Source organism: Coregonus lavaretus (genome assembly GCF_964263955.1).
Source record: "Coregonus lavaretus genome assembly, chromosome: 19".
Taxonomy (NCBI): Eukaryota; Metazoa; Chordata; class Actinopteri; order Salmoniformes; family Salmonidae; genus Coregonus; species Coregonus lavaretus.
In genome coordinates, this window is record NC_140006.1 from 24,865,179 (window position 1) to 24,885,549 (window position 20,371).

The 20,371-nt window shown below is 42.7% G+C and overlaps 1 protein-coding gene across 1 annotated transcript in view; it reads left to right on the forward strand.

The window, feature by feature from the left end:
- The window catches only part of LOC311146246 (catenin delta-2-like), a gene marked incomplete at its 5' end in the record, with an annotated part of 103,684 nt that overhangs the window by 50,145 nt on the left and 33,168 nt on the right, over window positions 1-20,371 (forward strand). The window contains 4 exons of the mRNA XM_084182747.1: window positions 348-491; window positions 1,992-2,307; window positions 4,433-4,489; window positions 17,825-17,957. Coding sequence (XP_084038873.1) covers window positions 348-491; window positions 1,992-2,307; window positions 4,433-4,489; window positions 17,825-17,957 — 650 coding nt within the window. The remainder of the gene's footprint in view (window positions 1-347; window positions 492-1,991; window positions 2,308-4,432; window positions 4,490-17,824; window positions 17,958-20,371) is intronic.

The window sequence follows — 20,371 nt, forward strand, 5'->3', positions numbered from 1 at the left end:
GTTTCTCAAACTAGACACTCTAATGTATTTGTCCTCTTGCTCAGTTGTGATATATATGTTTTCTCAAATTACTCTAAATGCTGTAGTTAATGGACTTGATAATACTAGATGTTATTAACCATGTTTGGAACACAGGAGGCTGCTGCGGGGAGGACGGCTCATAATAATGGCTAAAATGGAGTGAATGGAATGGTATTAAACACATGGAAACCATGTGTTATATACCATTCAATTTATTCTGTTCCAGCCATTACTATGAGCCTGTCCTCCCCAATTAAGGTGCCGCTAGCCTCCTGTGGTTTGGAACCATGTAATGATGTTTCCTGTGTTTTTGTTGTGGTGTTCAGGATCCAGGGGCTCCTATAGCAGCCAGCACAGTCACCTGGGCTCAGAGCTGCGACCTCTCCAGTCTCCTGAGCACCACATTGACCCCATCTACGAGGACAGGGTCTACCAGAAGCCTTCTCTTAGGAGTCTCAATCAGAACCAGGGTGAGTCAGACGGTCCAGAGCCCCTGCCCTGCTGCACTGGGCATCCCCTTATATTTTACTAGGCTTTTGTCGGACTCACCCACTTCTTTTGACCAACTAAATGTTAATATTCCACTGTTGGTTTGAGAGGGTTATCATTCAATGAGCGGTTCAAGAGCCAAATGCATTCTCAGTAGATACTTATATTTTATTGGTTCTTTGAAGTTCTGTGTCAGCACTTGATTAATCCTTGATAGGGAGAATTTACTCAAAGCAACAATACATTGTATAACATCAGAATTAGATGGGAATTAAGCAAACACAACAAACCCAAAAGGTAAGGAAGCAGGTATTTCAACATTTAGCTTATCATTCAGGTGGAACTTAGGTGGGCCTTTAAATGGTGGTTGTCCTGCAAATAACGCTAATGATCAAAAACAACATTTGCATTTTTGTCACGCCATCAGATCGTTTATCTAAATTTTTCAGTTCAGTTATGCAAATCCGATTAGTATCTTGATAGCAATCACAATCACATATCATTAGATAATTAGATATTAGACAGGAATAAATCTAAATTATTCTCGCAGAATTTAAACTCAAGCATTGAAAACTGAGTCTGAGGCAGACACCATGATCAAATGCTTTCCACAGTATTTAGCCTAATAGTTTATTTAATGAGCATGTGTATCCCCTCCACAGAAATTCCGCCTCACGTCACTGCATATGATGAAATCCTACTATACGATCTGAAAAGCTTTATAGTTTCCTAAAGGCTAGGGAATTGGAATTACAATCTTGCTTCCTGTTTGTAAAGACTGCAGGCTACTAAATGATGAAAGACCTGAGGGAATACTGTGTTTCTTACTGGTGTTTCATTGAGCATGGGTTGAGATGGTACAGATTGTGGATGAAGGCTGTTGGCTCATATCCTCACAGCCTTCTGTACAGTACTGTATCCTTCTGCTGATGCTCGACCTAATCTTTCACCCCCTTCGGGCAACCGTCTGGGCAAAATGTTGCATCTACTGGTTTAATGTTGTTTTTTGCTCATTTGGTTGTCCAAAAACGTTGCATCAACATCAAATACATAACTAACACAATTTTGTAAAAAATACATTTCACAGTGAACTGCTGGCCAAAGCCTTTTCAATATTCTGAGAGAGATCAATCTGTTGTGTCCTATTAGAGTGAATAATCATCTATCTACAGAATGCCCACTTCTTGTCATGGCCATTTTGTCAATTCTGGGTTAATTTGACAGGCACTAACTTTAATTTGACACAGTGACATTTGGTGCATTCATTCGTCATAATTCATATAAGATAACTGTCCTGAAAGTTTGCTTTTTTTTCCGGACACTTTTATTTTTCTGGTTTTCTGTCTATATTATAGTTTCTTAGTAGATGCTGCTGGGAAGTATTGAAATTAATTCAATTAAATGATCATTTTTGACTTTGCTTTCGCCCTCTTGTTCTGTTTCTCTTCTCACTGTGTGGTCTTACTCATTCCTCTGCCTAGACCCAGTAAACCAGTTTTGTGAACAGGTCCTGAACTTTCTGCTCTGTCCCTACTTCCCTCCTGCCATAGCCCCATCTTCCCCCGGTGTTGACTCCATCCCCTTGCAGCGTACAGGCAGCCAGAATGCCTCAGGCACTTTGCCGTACCAGAGAAGCAGCTTTGCCACTGCCTCGGCTGCGGACTACGCCAACCCGTACCGCACTCTCCAGTTCTGCCCGTCTACCGAGTCTCCCTACAGCAAGTCTGGCCCCGCCCTGCCACCAGAGGCCGCACTGGCCCGCTCACCATCTGTCGACAGTATACAGAAGGATCCCAGGTAAGTGCCGCTATAGCACTGCTATTTAAAACACACCTCTCTTCTCCTTCAGCACACGTCCACATCACACCACTGCCTCCCAATATCTCCGCTGTTTGATTTGAAGTCCTGTCAGTACCACTATGCCTTGAATGACACCACCACTGTTATTTGGAGGGCACATGAAGCTTGTGTTAAACCTTACCTTCTCCCTTCACCTTGTGTCGTTGAAATGTTTGTGTTTGTGTGTGTGTGTGTGTGTGTGTGTGTGTGTGTGTATGTTTGTATGTGTGTGTCTGTGTGTGTGTGTGTGTGTGTGTGTGTGTGTGTGTGTGTGTGTGTGTGTGTGTGTGTTTGTGTCATAAAATGTGTCACTGGGAGTGGCTTTGATTCATAAGCTGTATGGCTGTATTGCTGTACTATCAGAGTTGCTTTTGTTTGGGTCTGATCAAGGAGTTTATTCCTTTAGAGCAAATATAAAAACCAACAGCATTACTGTCAATGTCAGTAACAACAACACTATGTTTAATCACTAGGAATACACACTAATTAAAGAGTTATCAGAGAAAACAGGAATACAGGAATCTGTGTTTGCATTCTCTACAATTTCATGACTTTGATTTATCCTGTTCCGTTTTCTTCATTCACCATCCCTGTACTGTCTGTTTATTTAAATTGTTTTCCTTAGCTCTGGCATTACATTTGGCATTTGCACACTCTTTCAGTGGATTTACTTGTGATTATGCATTGCTGGCTGCAACCAACTTCACAACATGCACAGTCAATAACAGTAATCTCAAAATGAGAAATTCTTCCCTTTTATTTGGTTACTTCATATTCATTATTGTTAAAGAGTGGGTCTCACCAAAACAGGTCCCCAATCTATCTTCATTTCAATTAATTGTGGAAAAACTAGGCCGATATTGTGCATTAACGAAGCAATGAAATAATATAAATTGATTAAGTGTTTTAATGAATAATGTTCAAAATCAACAAGCGAAACAATGTTTTACTCAACAAATACTCAACCACAATTATGGATGTTATATTTGATTGACTATGTACAGGTAACTGCCAAAATGAAGGTAACACCAATATAGGGTCTTAATAGGGCATTGGGCCACCACGAACCGCCAGAACAGCTTCAATGCGCCTTGGCATAGATTCTACAAGTGACTGGAACTCTATTGGAGGTATGTGACACCATTCTTCAATGACAAATTCCATAATTTGGTGTATTGTTGATGGTGGTGGAAAACGCTGTCTCAGGCGCTGCTCCAGAATCTCCCATAAGTGTTCAACTGGGTTGAGATCTGGTGACTGAGACACACACAAACACACACATACACACACACACACACACACACGCATCCACACACCCTTTAAACCCCCTATTGTCATTTGACTGCAGGAAAGGGCTACAACTTTCCGAATGGTCAATGGTTGTTTGCAGGGTATAATCAATGTCACTATTTAGCAGAGAATCGTAAACCATAGGAAAGCATATTCTTAAAACATCTATCCAAATGTAAGTAAGACAATAATACGATTGCTAGAACGTGTCTCTCCACAAACCATGATAATGGTTCTGATGACTGAACAATCCTTAATTGAGCTAGCTGATAGACAATGGCGAACGTGCATAAAGATGGCAAAATTAAGATATGACATCATTGTTTTAGCATTAGCCACTGAGTTTTTAAACTACGGCGTGCAACATGGTTTAATGTGCCAATAAATCAGCACAATCTACTTTTTAGTTTTTCTAATTGCCGGCGGCTTAAAGCTAACATTGGGGTCATGTATGCTCTGCCAATGACCATACCAAAAAAAGAGTAACAGAGATTAATATAATACGGCGAATTTAGCAATACAAGGAATTTGTGGTAAGTGCATGGGGCCGCCATCTTTATGCACCTCTGCTATTGATCCTCACATTTCTTGGTTTTTGTAAGACCCCCTCCTTAATGGACCCCCATCGACCACAATAAAATCACCTAATGCATGTTCTGAATCCAGTGTAAGTGTGTAATATGATAAGTGTTAAGAAAGAAAGACAGTCAAATGAATATTATTTTATTCTTGTCAAGCTCCTTTGTGCGAGACACCCACCTACCTTTTTTTCTTTCTGCCTGTCTCCTGATAGGTACGACCCTGAATTCCTTGTCTGGAATCAAAATCAAGCCGAGCAAAGAATGACAAAGTAATCCAGCATTTATTTACATATTTCTATCTCTCATTCACTGAATCTGTCTTTCATGTCTACTACACAAATGCCAGGCACATCTCCTTACCAATGAAAGAGCATTAGAATAGTTAAATTATGTTTTCCATTGAATTGTCTTCTGATTCCCAACTACTTAAAGTAGCTACTTCACTGAGAGATTAATAGTTTTGTTATTAACTTTACTTCCAATTGAGCTCAGGTAAAGGTTGCACCAGTGGTCCATGTCCAACATATTATATTTCCTTCTCACAAATGCACAGTATAGATTAGGCTTATGTATCTATTTGGCTTCAAGTTTCTCAAGTTTACTTTTCAGGCTTATCTAGTAATTGATGGTAAAGATGTGACAATGTGGCATTTGTTACTCTTTAGTGAATTAAGCTTTGAGGGTTTTTCTGACAGCAGTTAGAAGCTTTTTGGATAGGCTATGGGTACTTGCTGATTGTGTGAGTAGGATAGCGACAGTATGAATCCATTGTCCAACGATCATCCATTTTCTCCTTCGTTTTACATCATTCATCATCATTTTTCTCTCATCATTTTCTAAATGTGCTTCATCATCCCAAGATTTACTGTGACTTGTGCAGTAATTGAGGGCAGAATCCAGGAACTTAGAATGTCACTTTTGCAGTATGTGATCATTCTCCCTTTATGCAATCTTTCTCAAGTAATACTCATTTAAGTACATATATGATATATCGTGTAGTGTGACTGACCGACATCCATGGCCCACATAGGCTATTATAGACAATATGGGATTCACTGACTGGTAATCCATACCGATTACCACATGATATGTTTTATGGGCAATTTTTTTGGGCAGGTTGACGTTTATTGGGATGAATCTTGTCCTGGAGGCAGAGCTGAGCGATTTCCACTAGATGGGCCAGCTGCTAGCCTATCTTAAAAATGTGTCTTAATTGAAGGTTAAGGCATAAGGTTAGCAGTGTTGTTAATGTTAGGGTTAAAGTTAGGGTTAGGTGTAAAATCAGATTTTACGGCTTTGTGGCTGTGCCAGCTAGATCTGTGCCAGCTAGATCTCAGATCCACCTCTACGCAGACGACACCATTTTGTATACATCTGGCCCTTCATTGGACACTGTGTTAACAAACCTCCAAACGAGCTTCAATGCCATACAACAATCCTTCAGTAGCCTTCAACTGCTCTTAAACACTAGTAAAACTAAATGCATGCTTTTCAATCGAACGCTGCTAGCACCCGCCCACCCGACTAGAATCACCACTCTCGACGGGTCTGACCTAGAGTATGTGGACAACTACAAATATCTAGGTGTCTGGTTAGACTGTAAACTCAACTTCCAGACTCACATAAAGAATCTCCAATCCAAAGTTAAATCTAGAATCGGCTTCCTATTTCGCAACAAAGCCTCCTTCACTCATGCTGCCAAACATGCCCTCATAAAACTGACTATCCTACCGATCCTTGACTTCGGCGATGTCATTTACAAAATAGCCTCCAACACTCTACTCAGCAAATTGGATGTAGTCTATCACAGTGCCATCCGTTTTGTCTCCAAAGCCCCATACACTACCCACCACTGTGACCTGTACGCTCTTGTTGGCTGGTCCTCACTACATGTCCGTCGTCAAACCCACTGGCTCCAGGTCATCTATAAATCACTGCTAGGCAAATCCCCGCCTTATCTTAGCTCATTGGTCACCATAGCAGCACCCACCCGTAGTCTGCGCTCCAGCAGGTATATCTCACTGGTCATTCCCAAAGCCAACACCTCCTTTGGCCGCCATTCCTTCCAGTTCTCTGCTGCCAATGACTGGAACGAATTGCAAAAATCTCTGAAGCTGGAGACTCTTATCTCCCTCAATAACTTTAAGCATCAGTTGTCAGAGCACCTTACCGATCACTGCACCTGTACACAGCCCATCTGAAATTAGCCCACCCAACTACCTCATCCCTATATTGTTATTTATTTTGCTCTTTTGCACCCCAGTATCTCTATTTGCACATAATCTCTTGCACATCTAGCATTCCAGTGTTAATACTATTGTAATTATTCTGCACTATAGCCTATTTATTGCCTTACCTCCATAACTTGCTACATTTGCACACACTGTATATATATATTTTCTGTTGTATTTCTGACTTTATGTTTTTTTACCCCATATGTAACTCTGTGTTGTTTTTATTGCACTACTTTGCTTTATCTTGGCCAGGTCGCAGTTGTAAATGAGAACCTGTTCTCAACTGGCTTACCTGGTTAAATAAAGGTGAAATAAAAATAAAATAAATAAAAAGTGACTAGCCTGCAGAGCTGCCTCCAGCACATGAGTCATCCCAATAAATGCCAACCTGCGATTTTTAAGCCCCCCCTCCTGTTGCAGTCTTATCCCCAACAATACAGTGATGCGTGGGTACAGTGCATTCGAAAAGTATTCAGACCGCTTTACTTTTTACACACAATACCCTATAATGACAAAGCAAAAACAGGTTTTTAGAAATGTTTGCAAATTTATAAAAAATAAAAAACTGAAATATCACATTTACATAAGTATTCAGACCCTTTAATCAGTATTTTGTTGAAGAACCTTTGGCAGCGATTACAGCCTCGAGTCTTCTTGGGTATGACGCTACACGCTTGGCACACCTGTATTTGGGGAGTTTCTCCCATTCTTCTCTGCAGATCCTCTCAAGCTCTGTCAGGTTGGATAGGGAGTGTCGTTGCACAGCTATTTCAGGTCTTTCCAGAGATGTTCGATTGGGTCCAATCCAGGTTGTGGCTATGTGCTTAGGGTTGTTCCTGTTGAAACTTGAACTTTCGCCCAAGTCTGAGGTCCTGAGCACTCTGGAGCAGGTTTTCATCAAGGATCTTTCTGTACTTTGCTCCGTTCATCTTTCCCTCGATCCTGACTAGTCTCCGAGACCCTGCCGCTGAAAAACATCCCCACTGCATGATGCTGCCACCACCATGCTTCACCGTAGGGATGGTATTGGCCAGGTGATGAGCGGTGCCTGGTTTCCTCAAGACATGATGCTTGCCATTCAGGCCAAATAGTTCAATCTTTGTTTCATCAGACCAGAGTCCTTTAGTTGCCTTTTGGCAAACTCCAAGCAGGATGTCATGTGCCTTTTACTGAGGAGTGGCTTCGGTCTGGCCACTCTACAATAAAGGCCTGATTGGTGGAGTGCTGCAGAGATGGTTGTCCTTCTGGAAGGTTCTCCCATCTCCACAGAAGAACTCTGGAGCTCTGTCAGAGTGACCATCGGGTTCTTGGTCACCTCCCTAACCAAGGCTCTTCTCCCCCGATTGCTCAGTTTGGCCGGGCGGCCAGCTCTAGGAAGAGTCTTGGTGTTTCCAAACTTCTTCCATTTAAGAATTATGGAGGCCGCTGTGTTCTTATATAGACAGGTGTGTGCCTTTCCAAATCATGTCCAATAAATTTAATTTACCACAGGTGGACTCCAATCAAGTTGTAGAAACATCTCAAGGATGATCAGTGGAAACAGGATGCACCTTAGCTCAATTTCGAGTCTCATATCAAAGGGTTTGAATACTTATGTAAATAATGTTTTTCTGTTTTAGTTTTTTCATGCATTGTTGTGGAAAATAACCACTATACTTTATTACAAATAAGGTCTTACAGAGTTTTTGTTGCATCAAGAAATGACTTTATTAAAGTTTTCAACAAAGCCGATACCCGTCTGCAGAGCGGCACACATCCTTAAGGTCTCCCTCCATCTTATATAGTCCTCTTCAGTTTTCCCGCTCTTTTATTGCTCCGCCCACTTCCTTTGTCTCTGAGAGCGGCTAAACTCAACTTTCATTAAGTTCAGAGTACTACAATCAATCAATCCTTATCTTGCAAAAACACTCATGTTTAGTTTAAACTCTGTTCAACCCTGGCTCTTTTCACTGTGTTTGAAGACAAAAACAAACGGCCCAATTCAGTTAGCCACAAAGAATGTTAACTATATGTTCATGATTAACTCAATTTTATCTGATAATCCATTAAAAATACAAATCAGCATTTGCAAAAATGTCTAAATCTGTTTTCACTTTGTCATTATGGGGTATTGTGTGTAGATTTATTTAATTCGTTTTAGAATAAGGCTGTAACGCAACAAATTTTGGAAAAAGTGAAGGGGTCTGAATACTTTCCGAATGCCCTGTATGTTAAGTAGTTGTAGTGTAAGTGCTGTCTTGTTTTATCATGCAAAGTATACTGTATGATGGTACTGTCTAGTATGGTATGCATGATAGCAAAGTATGTCTCATAAATAAACACAGGAACCATAACTGGCAGTGTGTGTGCATTCTTACCAAAGCTGTGGCACAGAGACAGTGTTCACATTGTGGAGGTAAACACATTTGATATCCATACATTCATTTGACATCTGTCACACATGTACAGCATTTAACCCTTTGCACTTTGTCGTGCTTTTAAAAGCTTAGTCTATGGAGCTTATTGATAGTGTCTATCCAATAGTGTTTAGACAGGAGGACTGTGGATGGATTAAAGCAACAAAGGAAGCAGAGAAGCAAGTTGCTCATGAATGTGTTTGTTTAATACACGGTCCACACTTGAATGGCTAAACTAAACTAGAACATTGAGCGAGGGCAATTACATGGACTATCACACTTCAACCGTGTTCCCTTGTACAATGTTTATACCGTTAGCTGCTCTTCAGTCTTGTCTATCAATTCTGCACAACCAGTTGTCATCTGATATTGTGGCCAAGTTAACATATGGTTAATTACAGATTGTAACATATTTCTATGATGTTACTCATTGGTATTGGAACGGATCGGTCATCTTTGTTACATCTGTCACATTGTAAAGGTCTGTCAGATTGTATAGTTTTTCTTTATTGTGAAGCTGAACCAAAATAATCATAAATGTTTTCGATAATGTTTTTGGATGATTTTACATAATTGTGTCTCATCGACAATAGCACTATATTGTGTTTTTTAACATCTGATGTCACCTTTTGCTGAAGAATGAAGTCATGCACATTGAATGACTGTGTGTGTCTTCCAATCTGAAAGGCCCCTGTCTGTCTGTTTATTTGAGTGATTGCATGAGTCATCAATAATATATTTCCTTTCCCTCTGTGTCATTCCTCTGTGGTGGGAGGCAGCGGTGTTTGCTTACAGTTTTGACGTGTCTGTTGTGTTCACTCTATTATACAAGCCTTAAGTCACAGGAAATATAATTTGGGCCCAAGACAGTAGTCAACAACATCTCAGTTAAAAATGTCTACCCCATTCCCATGGTCTTTAATTACAATGCCCAACCATGCATTTAGAATACATCATTTATAACTATTTTATTTGGGGAGGGGATTGTTTGATTGCTTCAAGAACGGCATTCCGTATTCTGGTGCAAATGTTCCCAGCTATGGAGCCGACAGATAACTTCACCTGGCTGCTCTTGAACAAAGCCCTGAATGACGAGCTGTCTGCAACCCTATGAGTTAGTTTCAATCCAGTGACTCGCCATATTTCACATTACTGAGGGGACTCAGCCTCAGCCTCAGCTCCCCTGCCAACCTGGAATGTTTTGCCGTATGATTTTTAGAGATGACATGAGGGAGACCTTGAGAAAATGACTACAATAGCATGCTCTCTTACAAAATGAGTGGCGTTTAAAGTTAAAAGCTACCATTTTAGTCTTTTAGGAAGGCTGTTGAAAGGCCAGCTTAGGGAGTTGACTACTCTCCACACTTCACTACTCTAGAATGCATGCTATAGACATGCCAGTCTGCTATCCCAGTGCTGTGTGAGAGAGATAGAGAGAGCTTGTTGACTTGGCCGTTTCTGTTGTAAATCAGCAGATTCTTTGATCAGCCAGTCGTTTGTTCCTGAGAGGATGAAGCTCATCACTGTGAATCAGTCCATTTGGACCCCAGATATGTAACTCATGTGAAGTGTTATGCAAACCGCTCTTTTCTCCTTCAAAGCACTGAGAGCGCTGAGATGGGAATACACACATAGAGAAAATGTCAGAAAATACATTACCAACACTGACAAATAGATAGAAAGATAAATATACAGTGCCTTCAAAAAGTATTCACACCCCTTGACTTTTTGGGATTAAAATGGATTTTATTGTAATTTTTTGTCAACGATCTACACAAAATACTCTTATGTCAAAGTGGAAGAAAAAGTCTAACATTTGTAAAGAAAAATAATAATAATAATAATTTTAAAAAAATATTTAAAAAAAAAAATATATATATATATATATATATATATATATATATATATATAACAAGAAACCCCTAATACTGTATATCTTGATTAGATGAGTATTTAACCCCCTGGGTCAATACATGTTAGAATCACCTTTGGCAGTGATTACAGCTGTGAGTCTTTCTGAGTAAGTATCTAAGAGCTTTCCACACATGGATTGTGCAACATTTGCCCATTATTCTTTTTAGAATTCTTCAAGCTCTGTCAAATTGGTTGTTGATCATTGCTAGACAACCATTTTCAGGTCTTGCCATAGATTTCCAAGCAGATTTAAGTCAAATCTGTAACTTGGCCAACTCAGCAACATTCACTGTCATCTTGGTAAGCAACTCCAGTGTAAATTTTACCTTGTGTTTTAGGATATTGTCCTGCTGAAAGGTGAATTCATCTCCCAGTGTCTGGTGGAAAGCAGACTGAACCAGGTTTTCCTCTAGGATTTTGGTTGTACTTAGCTCCATTCTGTTTCTTTTTTATCCTGAAAAACTCCCCAGTCCTTAACGATTACAAGCATACCCATAACATGATGCAGCCACTACTATGTTTGAATATACAGTATGGAGAGTGGTACTCAGTGGTGAGTTGTGTTGGATTTGCCCCAAACATAACGCTTTGTATTTAGGACATAAAGTTAATTTCTTTGTCACATTTCTTGCAGTTTTACTTTAGTGCCTTATTGCAAACAGGATGCATTTTAAATTCAGGCTGTAACACAACAAAATGTGGAAAAAGTCAAGGGGTGTGAATACTTTCTGAATGTACTACTCAACGTTGGCATATGATGTTTTCAGGTCATTTGACTGAGCGATGCTTCTCTCTTTTATAGCTTTCAGGGCTGTGGTGTGAGATTAAAGAGGGAGGATGAGATGAGATGTGAGGACAGTGGCATTATCATAGGCGGTTACACAGCCGTTTGGATGAATAATGGTCCTTGGGTAATTCTCTAATGAAGAAGTGAACTGACAAACACAGCACTGGAGTCCCTAAGGAATCAATGAGCCTACCCAACCTTTGTGGCTGTGGCTCTGGTTATGTGATGAGGGCGAGAGGCTGGATTTTCTCATGCTGCCGCCCGCTGCAGTTAGTGTCCCTTAATGTTCAAGATTCAGAGTCCGAGTCGTACATCCGTCCATGCCCTCTGGAAAGGCCGATGCGGTTGAGGAAGAACATTCATTGTAGCTGAAAAGCACGGCTACTGCTGAGGGCAATGAATGAATACAATGAATATACGGTACATCTATTCAGGTCAGTACTAGTGTACGGTACAAGCTAAGCAGCATTAATGTTTTTCATATGCTGCTCTGTGCATTGGGATGCACAATTTGTTTCTTTATTTACTGGTATTCTGCAAGATTCTATAGTAAAGTAATGCTTGTCTGACTGTGCTCTATGTAGGGAGATGCAGTGGTCATAGGCCAGTGTGTGTGTGTGTGTGTGTGTGTGTGTGTGTGTGTGTGTGTGTGTGTGCGCACGGGTACGTGCATGCGTGCATGTGTGCGCATGTGTGTGTGTGTGTGTGTGTGCAAGTGTGTGTTTGAGTGCATATGAGTGTGCGTGCATGCGTACGTGAGTACATGCGTGTACATACATGTGTATGTGAGTTCTTGGGGAAGTCGGCTTGAGGACTCCCCTGCTGAGGCTAATCCAGCCACTAGTGTCCTATTCTGAGCTCTAACCTCTCGCAGATGCTGTAAATAAGAGCCATAACCTCTATTTTAATGGTTTGACCACTCTTGTAGTGGTCCTTTTATGTTCACTTCATCCCCCCGGCCCCGGTGTCTGGCTGGCTGGCTGGCTGGCTGGCTGGCTGGCTGGCTGGCTGGCTGGCTGGCTGGCTGGCTGGCTGGCTGGCTGGGGGATCTGAGAGCTTTGCATCACATTACGGGTTCAGAGCCTAATTTCAATACATGTGGGCTAAACAGCTAAACTAACACAGACATAGGTCTGAAATGGCATCCTATTCCCTATATAGTGCACTAGTCTTGAAGATGGCCTAGGACTCTGGTCAAAAGAAGTGCACTATAGTGCCTTCAGAAAGTATTCATACCCTTTGACTTATTACAGCCTGAATTCAAAATATTTTTCTCACCCATCTACACACAATACCCCATAATGACAAAGTGAAAACATGTTTTTATTTTCTTATTTTTTTAATGAAAAAGCTCTGAAGAAGGCCTTGAGGCCAATACGTAAAGCTTAATGAAGAGCAGTGATATTAGCAAGAGCAGTGTGCAGGTTTCTTATTTTTTCTCTCATGTGTTTTCATATAAAAGTCCCAAAATTGATGTATCAATCGCAGATTGCCTCTTTAAAGAACTTAAAACCCTATGTACAGTACTGTAATGACTCTAGGCGATGTTTCAGCGAGCGACCTACTTCCTAATTGGATATGATTAAACATACAGCAGTTTGCACAAACTATTTGAGCATTTTAATTGCCCAATTAACCCATATGTGACTTATGCAAGGTTACATCATCTTTAGATTATTTTTTATGAAGTTGTATTTGGTCTGCAAATGCTCAGATGCACATACGTAATCATCATTATAGGACATAGCAGACAATAGCTAGTTAAGAGCAGTGGTAGAAAAAGTACTCAATTGTCATACTTGAGTAAAATTAAAGATACCATAATAGAAAATGACTCAAGTAAAAGTGAAAGTCACTCAGTAAAATACTACTTGAGTAAAAGCCTAAAAGTATTTAGTTTTAAATATACTTAAGTATCAAGAGTAAATTATAAATAATTTCAAATTCCTTATATTAGGCAAACCAGATTTTCTAGTTTTTATTTATTTACTGAGTCAAGGGCAAACTCCAACACTCAGACATAATTTACAAATGAAGCATGTGTGTTTAGTGAGTCCGCCAGAACAGAGGCAGTAGGGATGTCCAGGGATGTTCTCTTGATAAGTGTGTGAATTGGACCATTTTCCTTTCTTTAGGAATGTAGTGGAGTAAAAGTAAAAGTAATCAAAATATAAATAGTAAAGTAAAGTACAGATACCCCAAAAAACTACTCAAGTAGTACTTTAAAGTATTTTTACTTAAGTAGTTTACACCACTGGTTAATAGAGAGATGAATATGTCTATGGATGAATGTTGTTGCTAATGCAACCATGCCTCACAGGGACACACCATAGAGCATGTGAACAAGCTTCATAATCATCAGCAAAAAAACTTTTGAAACATTCTTTCTCCCATTGGTCAATTTTTTTAAACTAAAGGATCTCAGTCCCTCCCTGCTCCTCTGCGTTCGTTCCCTTTGATAAATTATATTCACAGGAAATCATTTCTGACGGCTGCACACTAGTCAGCTACAATCACTCAACAATAAGTGCTCAGTTGGGTAACAGTGTAGCCTAGCTAATGCCTGAACTTTACTGAGCATGCCCAGTGCCCACTAGTGTGGGGTTCAGCTGCTTGGTAGAAGGGTGCAGGGAGACTTGGCAACTGCCCATGTATTCTGGAAATTGAATGATATTCCACAGTGTTTGGTTGGTACACTGCTCCCCTACTGTTTGAAACACCACTTTCTTTGTGACAGTTCTGAAGAGGCTCAGAAGAGACGTCGAGAGCTGGGCTCCCTGGTGTTTTATTTCTCTGGGTTTTGTTTTATGTGATTGAGGTTGGAGAGAATCCCAACTAGACCCCCATCACTCTGTTGACCTTTTTGAAAGTTAACATTTCTCTTTCTTTGTAAATGGTCATAGCCTCTTCCATTTCTCCCTTGCTCATGTTATTAGTGGTTGGTATTGCTGGGAGAAGGATTGTGGGGAGATGAAATGGTCCTGAGGCTCTTAGCCGTCAGAGTGGGTACATCACTGACTGTGGCAGCTCCGCAGCTGCCAAGCCTTTTGGATCAGAATTAGCTCTCTGTTCCTAGTTTTCATCTCTCTCACTCCCGCTCTCTCTCTCGCTTGTACTCTCTCTCTCTCCCTCTCTCCCTCTCATCACACATCTCTACTTCTCTCACACATCTCTCTATTCCCCCCTCATCTCCCTCTTTCTCACATTTCTCTTCCTCTCTTCCCCCTCCTCTCTCTCTCTCTCGCACACGTCTCTCCCTCATCCAAACTCTCTCTCTCTCTTTCTCTCTTACGTGAACCCACTCGTTAATGCAATTGATTCTCTGTCTTTGAGAGCTGGTGAAGTGGAGTTGAGAAGCCAGAACTGGGGCATCTGTGTTGTAAGTGAGAGAGCTAACTGACTAACTGAAAGGCCTGATTGCAGACAGCTGTGATGGTTGGAGGTTGGACAGGTGCTGGAAGGTGTGTACAGGGAGGGTGCTGCCTTTGCACCAGTGTGTCTCTCTCTCTCTCTCTCTCTCTCTCTCTCTCTCTCTCTCTCTCTGTCTGTCTGTCTGTCTGTCTGTCTGTCTGTCTGTCTGTCTGTCTGTCTGTCTGTCTGTCTGTCTGTCTGTCTGTCTGTCTGTCTGTCTGTCTGTGTAGGTGTGCTGATAAGAGAGGTGTGGTAGTGGGGTGTGGGGTAACACGGCGGGCAGGGGGATGACAGGGGGCTCTGACAGTCCATTGCTAGCCTCAGGCTAACGCACTAAAGCACCATAGCTAGCATCGCCAGAGGATAATGCTGGATGAAAGTATCTCTCATTCTCCAAGAGTAGGGTTTCAGTTCTAGCCTGTGTCATTCTCTGTTGAATGATTTCACTCATAACTTGTGGGAATAGAAAGCAAGCCTTGTTCTTGATTTGAATATCTCTTAGAACTCAAATGTTTTTTCACACTAGACCGTGTGCTATGGGGGTTGTTTGTTTGGCAAATATGTCACACACACTCAAGCTTTTTCATGCTCAACACGCATATTACGTTGTTCATTATTCATGCCTATGTTTGTTTTAGACGGACAATGCATATGTCATGTGTCACTTTGTTTTCTTGCTCTGTAAGTGTATCTGTCACGATCGTTGTAAGAACCGGACCAAGGCGCAGCGTGATAGGCGTACATCTTTTAATGAGCACTTTATATAAACAACAAAACGATACGTGAAGTCAAAAGGTTCACCAACACAAACCTATACAGAACAAGATCCCACAATAAACTAGTGCCAACCGGCTGCCTAAGAATGGTACCCAATCAGAGACAACGAGAATCAGCTGCCTCTGATTGGGAACCACCCTGGCCAACATAGAAAACACGAACTAGAACGAAACATAGAAAATACAACATAGACACTACACACCCTGGCTCAACATAAAAGAGTCCCCAGAGCCAGGGCGTGACAGTACCCCCCCCCAAAGGCGCGGACTGCGACCGCGCCAACCAAACTCAAGAGGGTAGGAGCCGGGTGGGCATTCCGCCTCGGAGGCGGATCCGGCTCCGGGCGCGACCACCACTCTCTCTCTCGCCCACGTGGTCTGGCCCTGCTGGCCGGAGCTGGACTGAACACCGGTGGAGCGGATTGCTCTGGCTCCGGCGTGGAGCAGCTGACCGGTGCCGGACCAGGTGGAACAGGCACGGACCGTGCCGGACTGACGACGCGCACCACTGGCTTAGTGCGGGGAGCAGGAACGGGCCGGACCGGGCTGACGACGCGCAGCACTGGCTTGGTGCGGGGAGCAGGAACAGGCCGGACCGGGCTGGCGACGCGCACCACTGGCTTGGTGCGGGGAGCAGGAACAGGCCGGACCGGGCTGAAAACGCGCACCACAGGCTTGGTGCGGGGAGCAGGAACAGGCCGGACCGGGCTGGCGACGCGCACCACAGGCTTGGTGCGAGGGGCAGGAACAGGCCGGGCCGGGCTGGCGACGCGCACCACTGGCTTGGTGCGGGGAGCAGGAACAGGCCGAACCGGGCTGGCGACGCGCACCACAGGCTTGGTGCGAGGGGCAGGAACAGGCTGGGCCGGGCTGGCGACGCGCACCACAGGCTTGGTGCGAGGGACAGGAACAGGCCGGACCGTACTGGGGACACACACCACTGGCCTTGTGCGAGGGACAGGAACGGGCCGGACTGGTAACACACCCCAGTACCTCTCGCCGTGCCTCTACACTCTCCTTCCCCCTCATGACCAATGGCCCCCGTAACCTGGTGGCCTCCTCTCCTAGTCCACAAACTCGCCCTGTAGCTGCCTCCAGCAGCCCCGTCGTCCATGCCGTGTGCCCCCCCCCAAAAAATGTATTGGGGTTGCCTCTCGCCTGTCCGACGACGGCACGGTTGGCGCCGTACCTCCTCTCTCGCCAGGGCTTTAACTTTTGCCCATGGCCCTTTGCCCGCGAACATGTCCTCCCAAGACCACCATTCGCCCACCTGGGACATCGCCAACTTCTCCAGTTCCTTTCCCGGTGTCTGCTCCTGAACACGCTGCTTGGTCCTTCTTTGGTGGGATCTTCTGTCACGATCGTTGTAAGAACCGGACCAAGGCGCAGTGTGATAGGCGTACATATTTTAATGAGTACTTTAACAATAACAACAAAACAACAAAACGATACGTGAAGTCTAAAGGTTAAACACCACAAACCTATACAGATCAAGATCCCACAATTAACTGTGCCAAACAGGCTGCCTAAGTATGGTTCCCAATCAGAGACAACGAGAATCAGCTGCCTCTGATTGGGAACCACCCTGGCCAACATAGATCCACACGATCTAGAACATAAACCTAGAAAACTAAACATAGAAACTCAACATAAAGAGTCCCCAGAGCCAGTGCGTGACAGTATCTCAATGCAATGTAGCCTAAGTGTCTAACTTAGTAGTCACAGATGAATATTGCTACACACACAATGAACCAAGCCAAAGGCAAAAGAGAACAAAAAGGTGCAGAAATGACATTATACCAAAACACCACTAATAGAAATTACCACCACAACAGCTTCTGCAATTTACCACATACAGTAATCACTAGATTGCAGTCATCTGAAAAGATAGATAGAAGATTTCAGAATAATAGACAGTGAGTGTTTTGTTTAGCATGCTTGTTTCTGAGTCCCAAATGGCACCCTATTCCCTATGTAGTGCAGTACTTTTGACCAGAGCCTTATGGGTGCCATTTAGGATGCAGATGCCTGTACCCATCCAGTGCTGTTCTGTATTCAGCCCTGTGTTTCCCGTGGTCCCCTGCAGGGAGTTTGGCTGGAGAGACCCAGAGCTGCCTGAGGTGATTCAAATGCTGCAGCACCAGTTCCCCTCGGTCCAGTCCAACGCTGCAGCCTACCTCCAACACCTGTGCTTTGGAGACAACAAGATCAAGTCTGAGGTAACCTGCACCAGGCCGATATGGCTCCTCATACATTTCTACTGCCATGTGCTAGCGGGGACAGCTGCATCCACTGCTATACATTATGAAATGTATAGGTCCCATAAAGTTGTTGAATCTGTGGTTATCACATTGGGCTTAAAAACAATCAGAATCAGCCAGTAGGTGGGCCCTGGGCAGCTGTTGTTTAATTTGAAACGTATGCAAAGTCCGCCTCTACTCTCATGTTCAGTACATCATCTCAAATCTATACCTTTTGTGAAACCTTTTTAGAGAATAATTCACAATTCTAGCTCAGGATCAATCCCAGGTGATAGAATTGTGAATTCTCCTCACATTAGTAGAGATATAGTATTGCCTGCTCTTGCTTTACCTGACTTTCCTCACCCTAATGTGGGGATGTTGGATAGCTTGGTGTGTGTGATATCTGTGTGTGATACACTACCAGTCAAACGTTTTAGAACACCTACTCATTCAAGGGTTTTTCTTTATTTTAATATTTTCTACATTGTAAAATAATAGTGAAGACATCAAAACTATGAAATCATGTAGTAACCAAAAAAGTGTTAAAAAAGACTATTCAAATAGCCACCCTTTGCCTTGATGACAGCTTTGCACACTCTTGGCATTCTCTCAACCAGCTTCACCTGGAATGCTTTTCCAACATATGTTGAGCACTTGTTGGCTGCTTTTCCTTCACTCTGCGGTCCGACTCATCCCAAACCATCTCAATTTGGTTGAGGTCGGGGGATTGTGGAGGCCAGGTCATCTGATGCAGCACTCCATCACTCTCCTTCTTGGTCAAATAGCCCTTACACAGCCTGGAGGTGTGTTGGGTCATTGTCCTGTTGAAAAACAAATGATAGTCCCACTAAGCCCAAACCAGATGGGATGGCATATCGCTGCAGAATGATGTGGTAGCCATGCTGGTTAAGTGTGCCTTGAATTCTAAATAAATCACAGACAGTGTCACCAGCAAAGCACCCCCACACCATAACACCTCCTCCTCCATGCTTTATGTGGGAAATACACATGTGGAGATCATCCGTTCACCCACACCGCGTCTCACAAAGACACTGCGGTCGGAACCAAAAATATCAAATATGTACTCCAGACTAAAGGACACATTTCCACCGGTCTAATGTCCATTGCTCGTGTTTCTTGGCCCAAACAAGTCTCTTCTTATTATTGGTGTCCTTTATTAGTGGTTTCTTTGCAGTAATTTGACCATGAAGGCCTGATTAACACAGTCTCCTCTGAACAGTTGATGTTGAGATGTGTCTGTAACTTGAACTCCGTGAAGCATTTATTTGGGCTGCAATTTCTGAGTCTGGTAACTCTAATGAACTCTGGGTCTTCCAATCCTGTGGCGGTCCTCATGAGAGCCAGTTTCATCATAGCGCTTGATGGTTTTTGCGACTGCACTTGAAGTAACTTTCAAAGTTCTTGAAATGTTCCGTATTGACTGACCTTCATGTCTTAAAGTAATGATGGACTGTCGTTTCTCTTTGCTTATTTGAGCTGTTCTTACCATAACATGGACTTGGTCTTTTACCAAATAGGGCTATCTTCTGTATACCTTGTCACAACACAACTGATTGGCTCAAACGCATTAAGAAGGAAAGAAATTCCACAAATTAACTTTTAAGAAGGCACACCTGTTAATTGAAATGCAATCCAGGTGACTACCTCATGAAGCTGGTTGAGAGAATGCCAAGAGTGTACAAAGCTGTCATCAAGGTAAAGGGTGGCTATTTGAAGAATCTCAATTATATTTTGATTTGTTTAACACTTTTTTGGTTACTGCATGATTCCATATGTGCTATTTCATAGTTTTGATGTCTTCACTATTATTCTACAATGTAGAAAATAGTAAAAATAAAGAAAAACCCTTGAATGGGTAGGTGTTCTAAAACTTTTGACCGGTAGTGTATGTGGGGACATTGGCTGGGTGAGGTGGAGGGATGGTGAGATGGGGGAGGTTGAGATGGAGAGATAAGTTGCAGGTGAGATGCTGTCTGGGAGGGATTGGAAGAAAGTCATTTAGGTCAGCTGATAGCTTTTCCTGGAACACTGCTGACGCTCATCTCATCGCCTCTCTCAGACAGATATATCACACAGGCAACATGGGCAGACACACACACATACACACACCACACACACACACACACTTTGGCAATCACACACATAGGCACACACACACATACAGTGATATACTATATATTCAAAGGTATGTGGACACCCCTTCAAATTAGTGGATTCGGCTCTTTCAGCCACACCCGTTGCTGACAGGTGTATAAAATCGAGCACACAGCCATGCAATCTCCATAGACAAACACTGGCAGTAGAATGGCCTTACTGAAGAGCTCAGTGACTTTCAACGTGGCACCGTCATAGGATGCCACCTTTCCAAC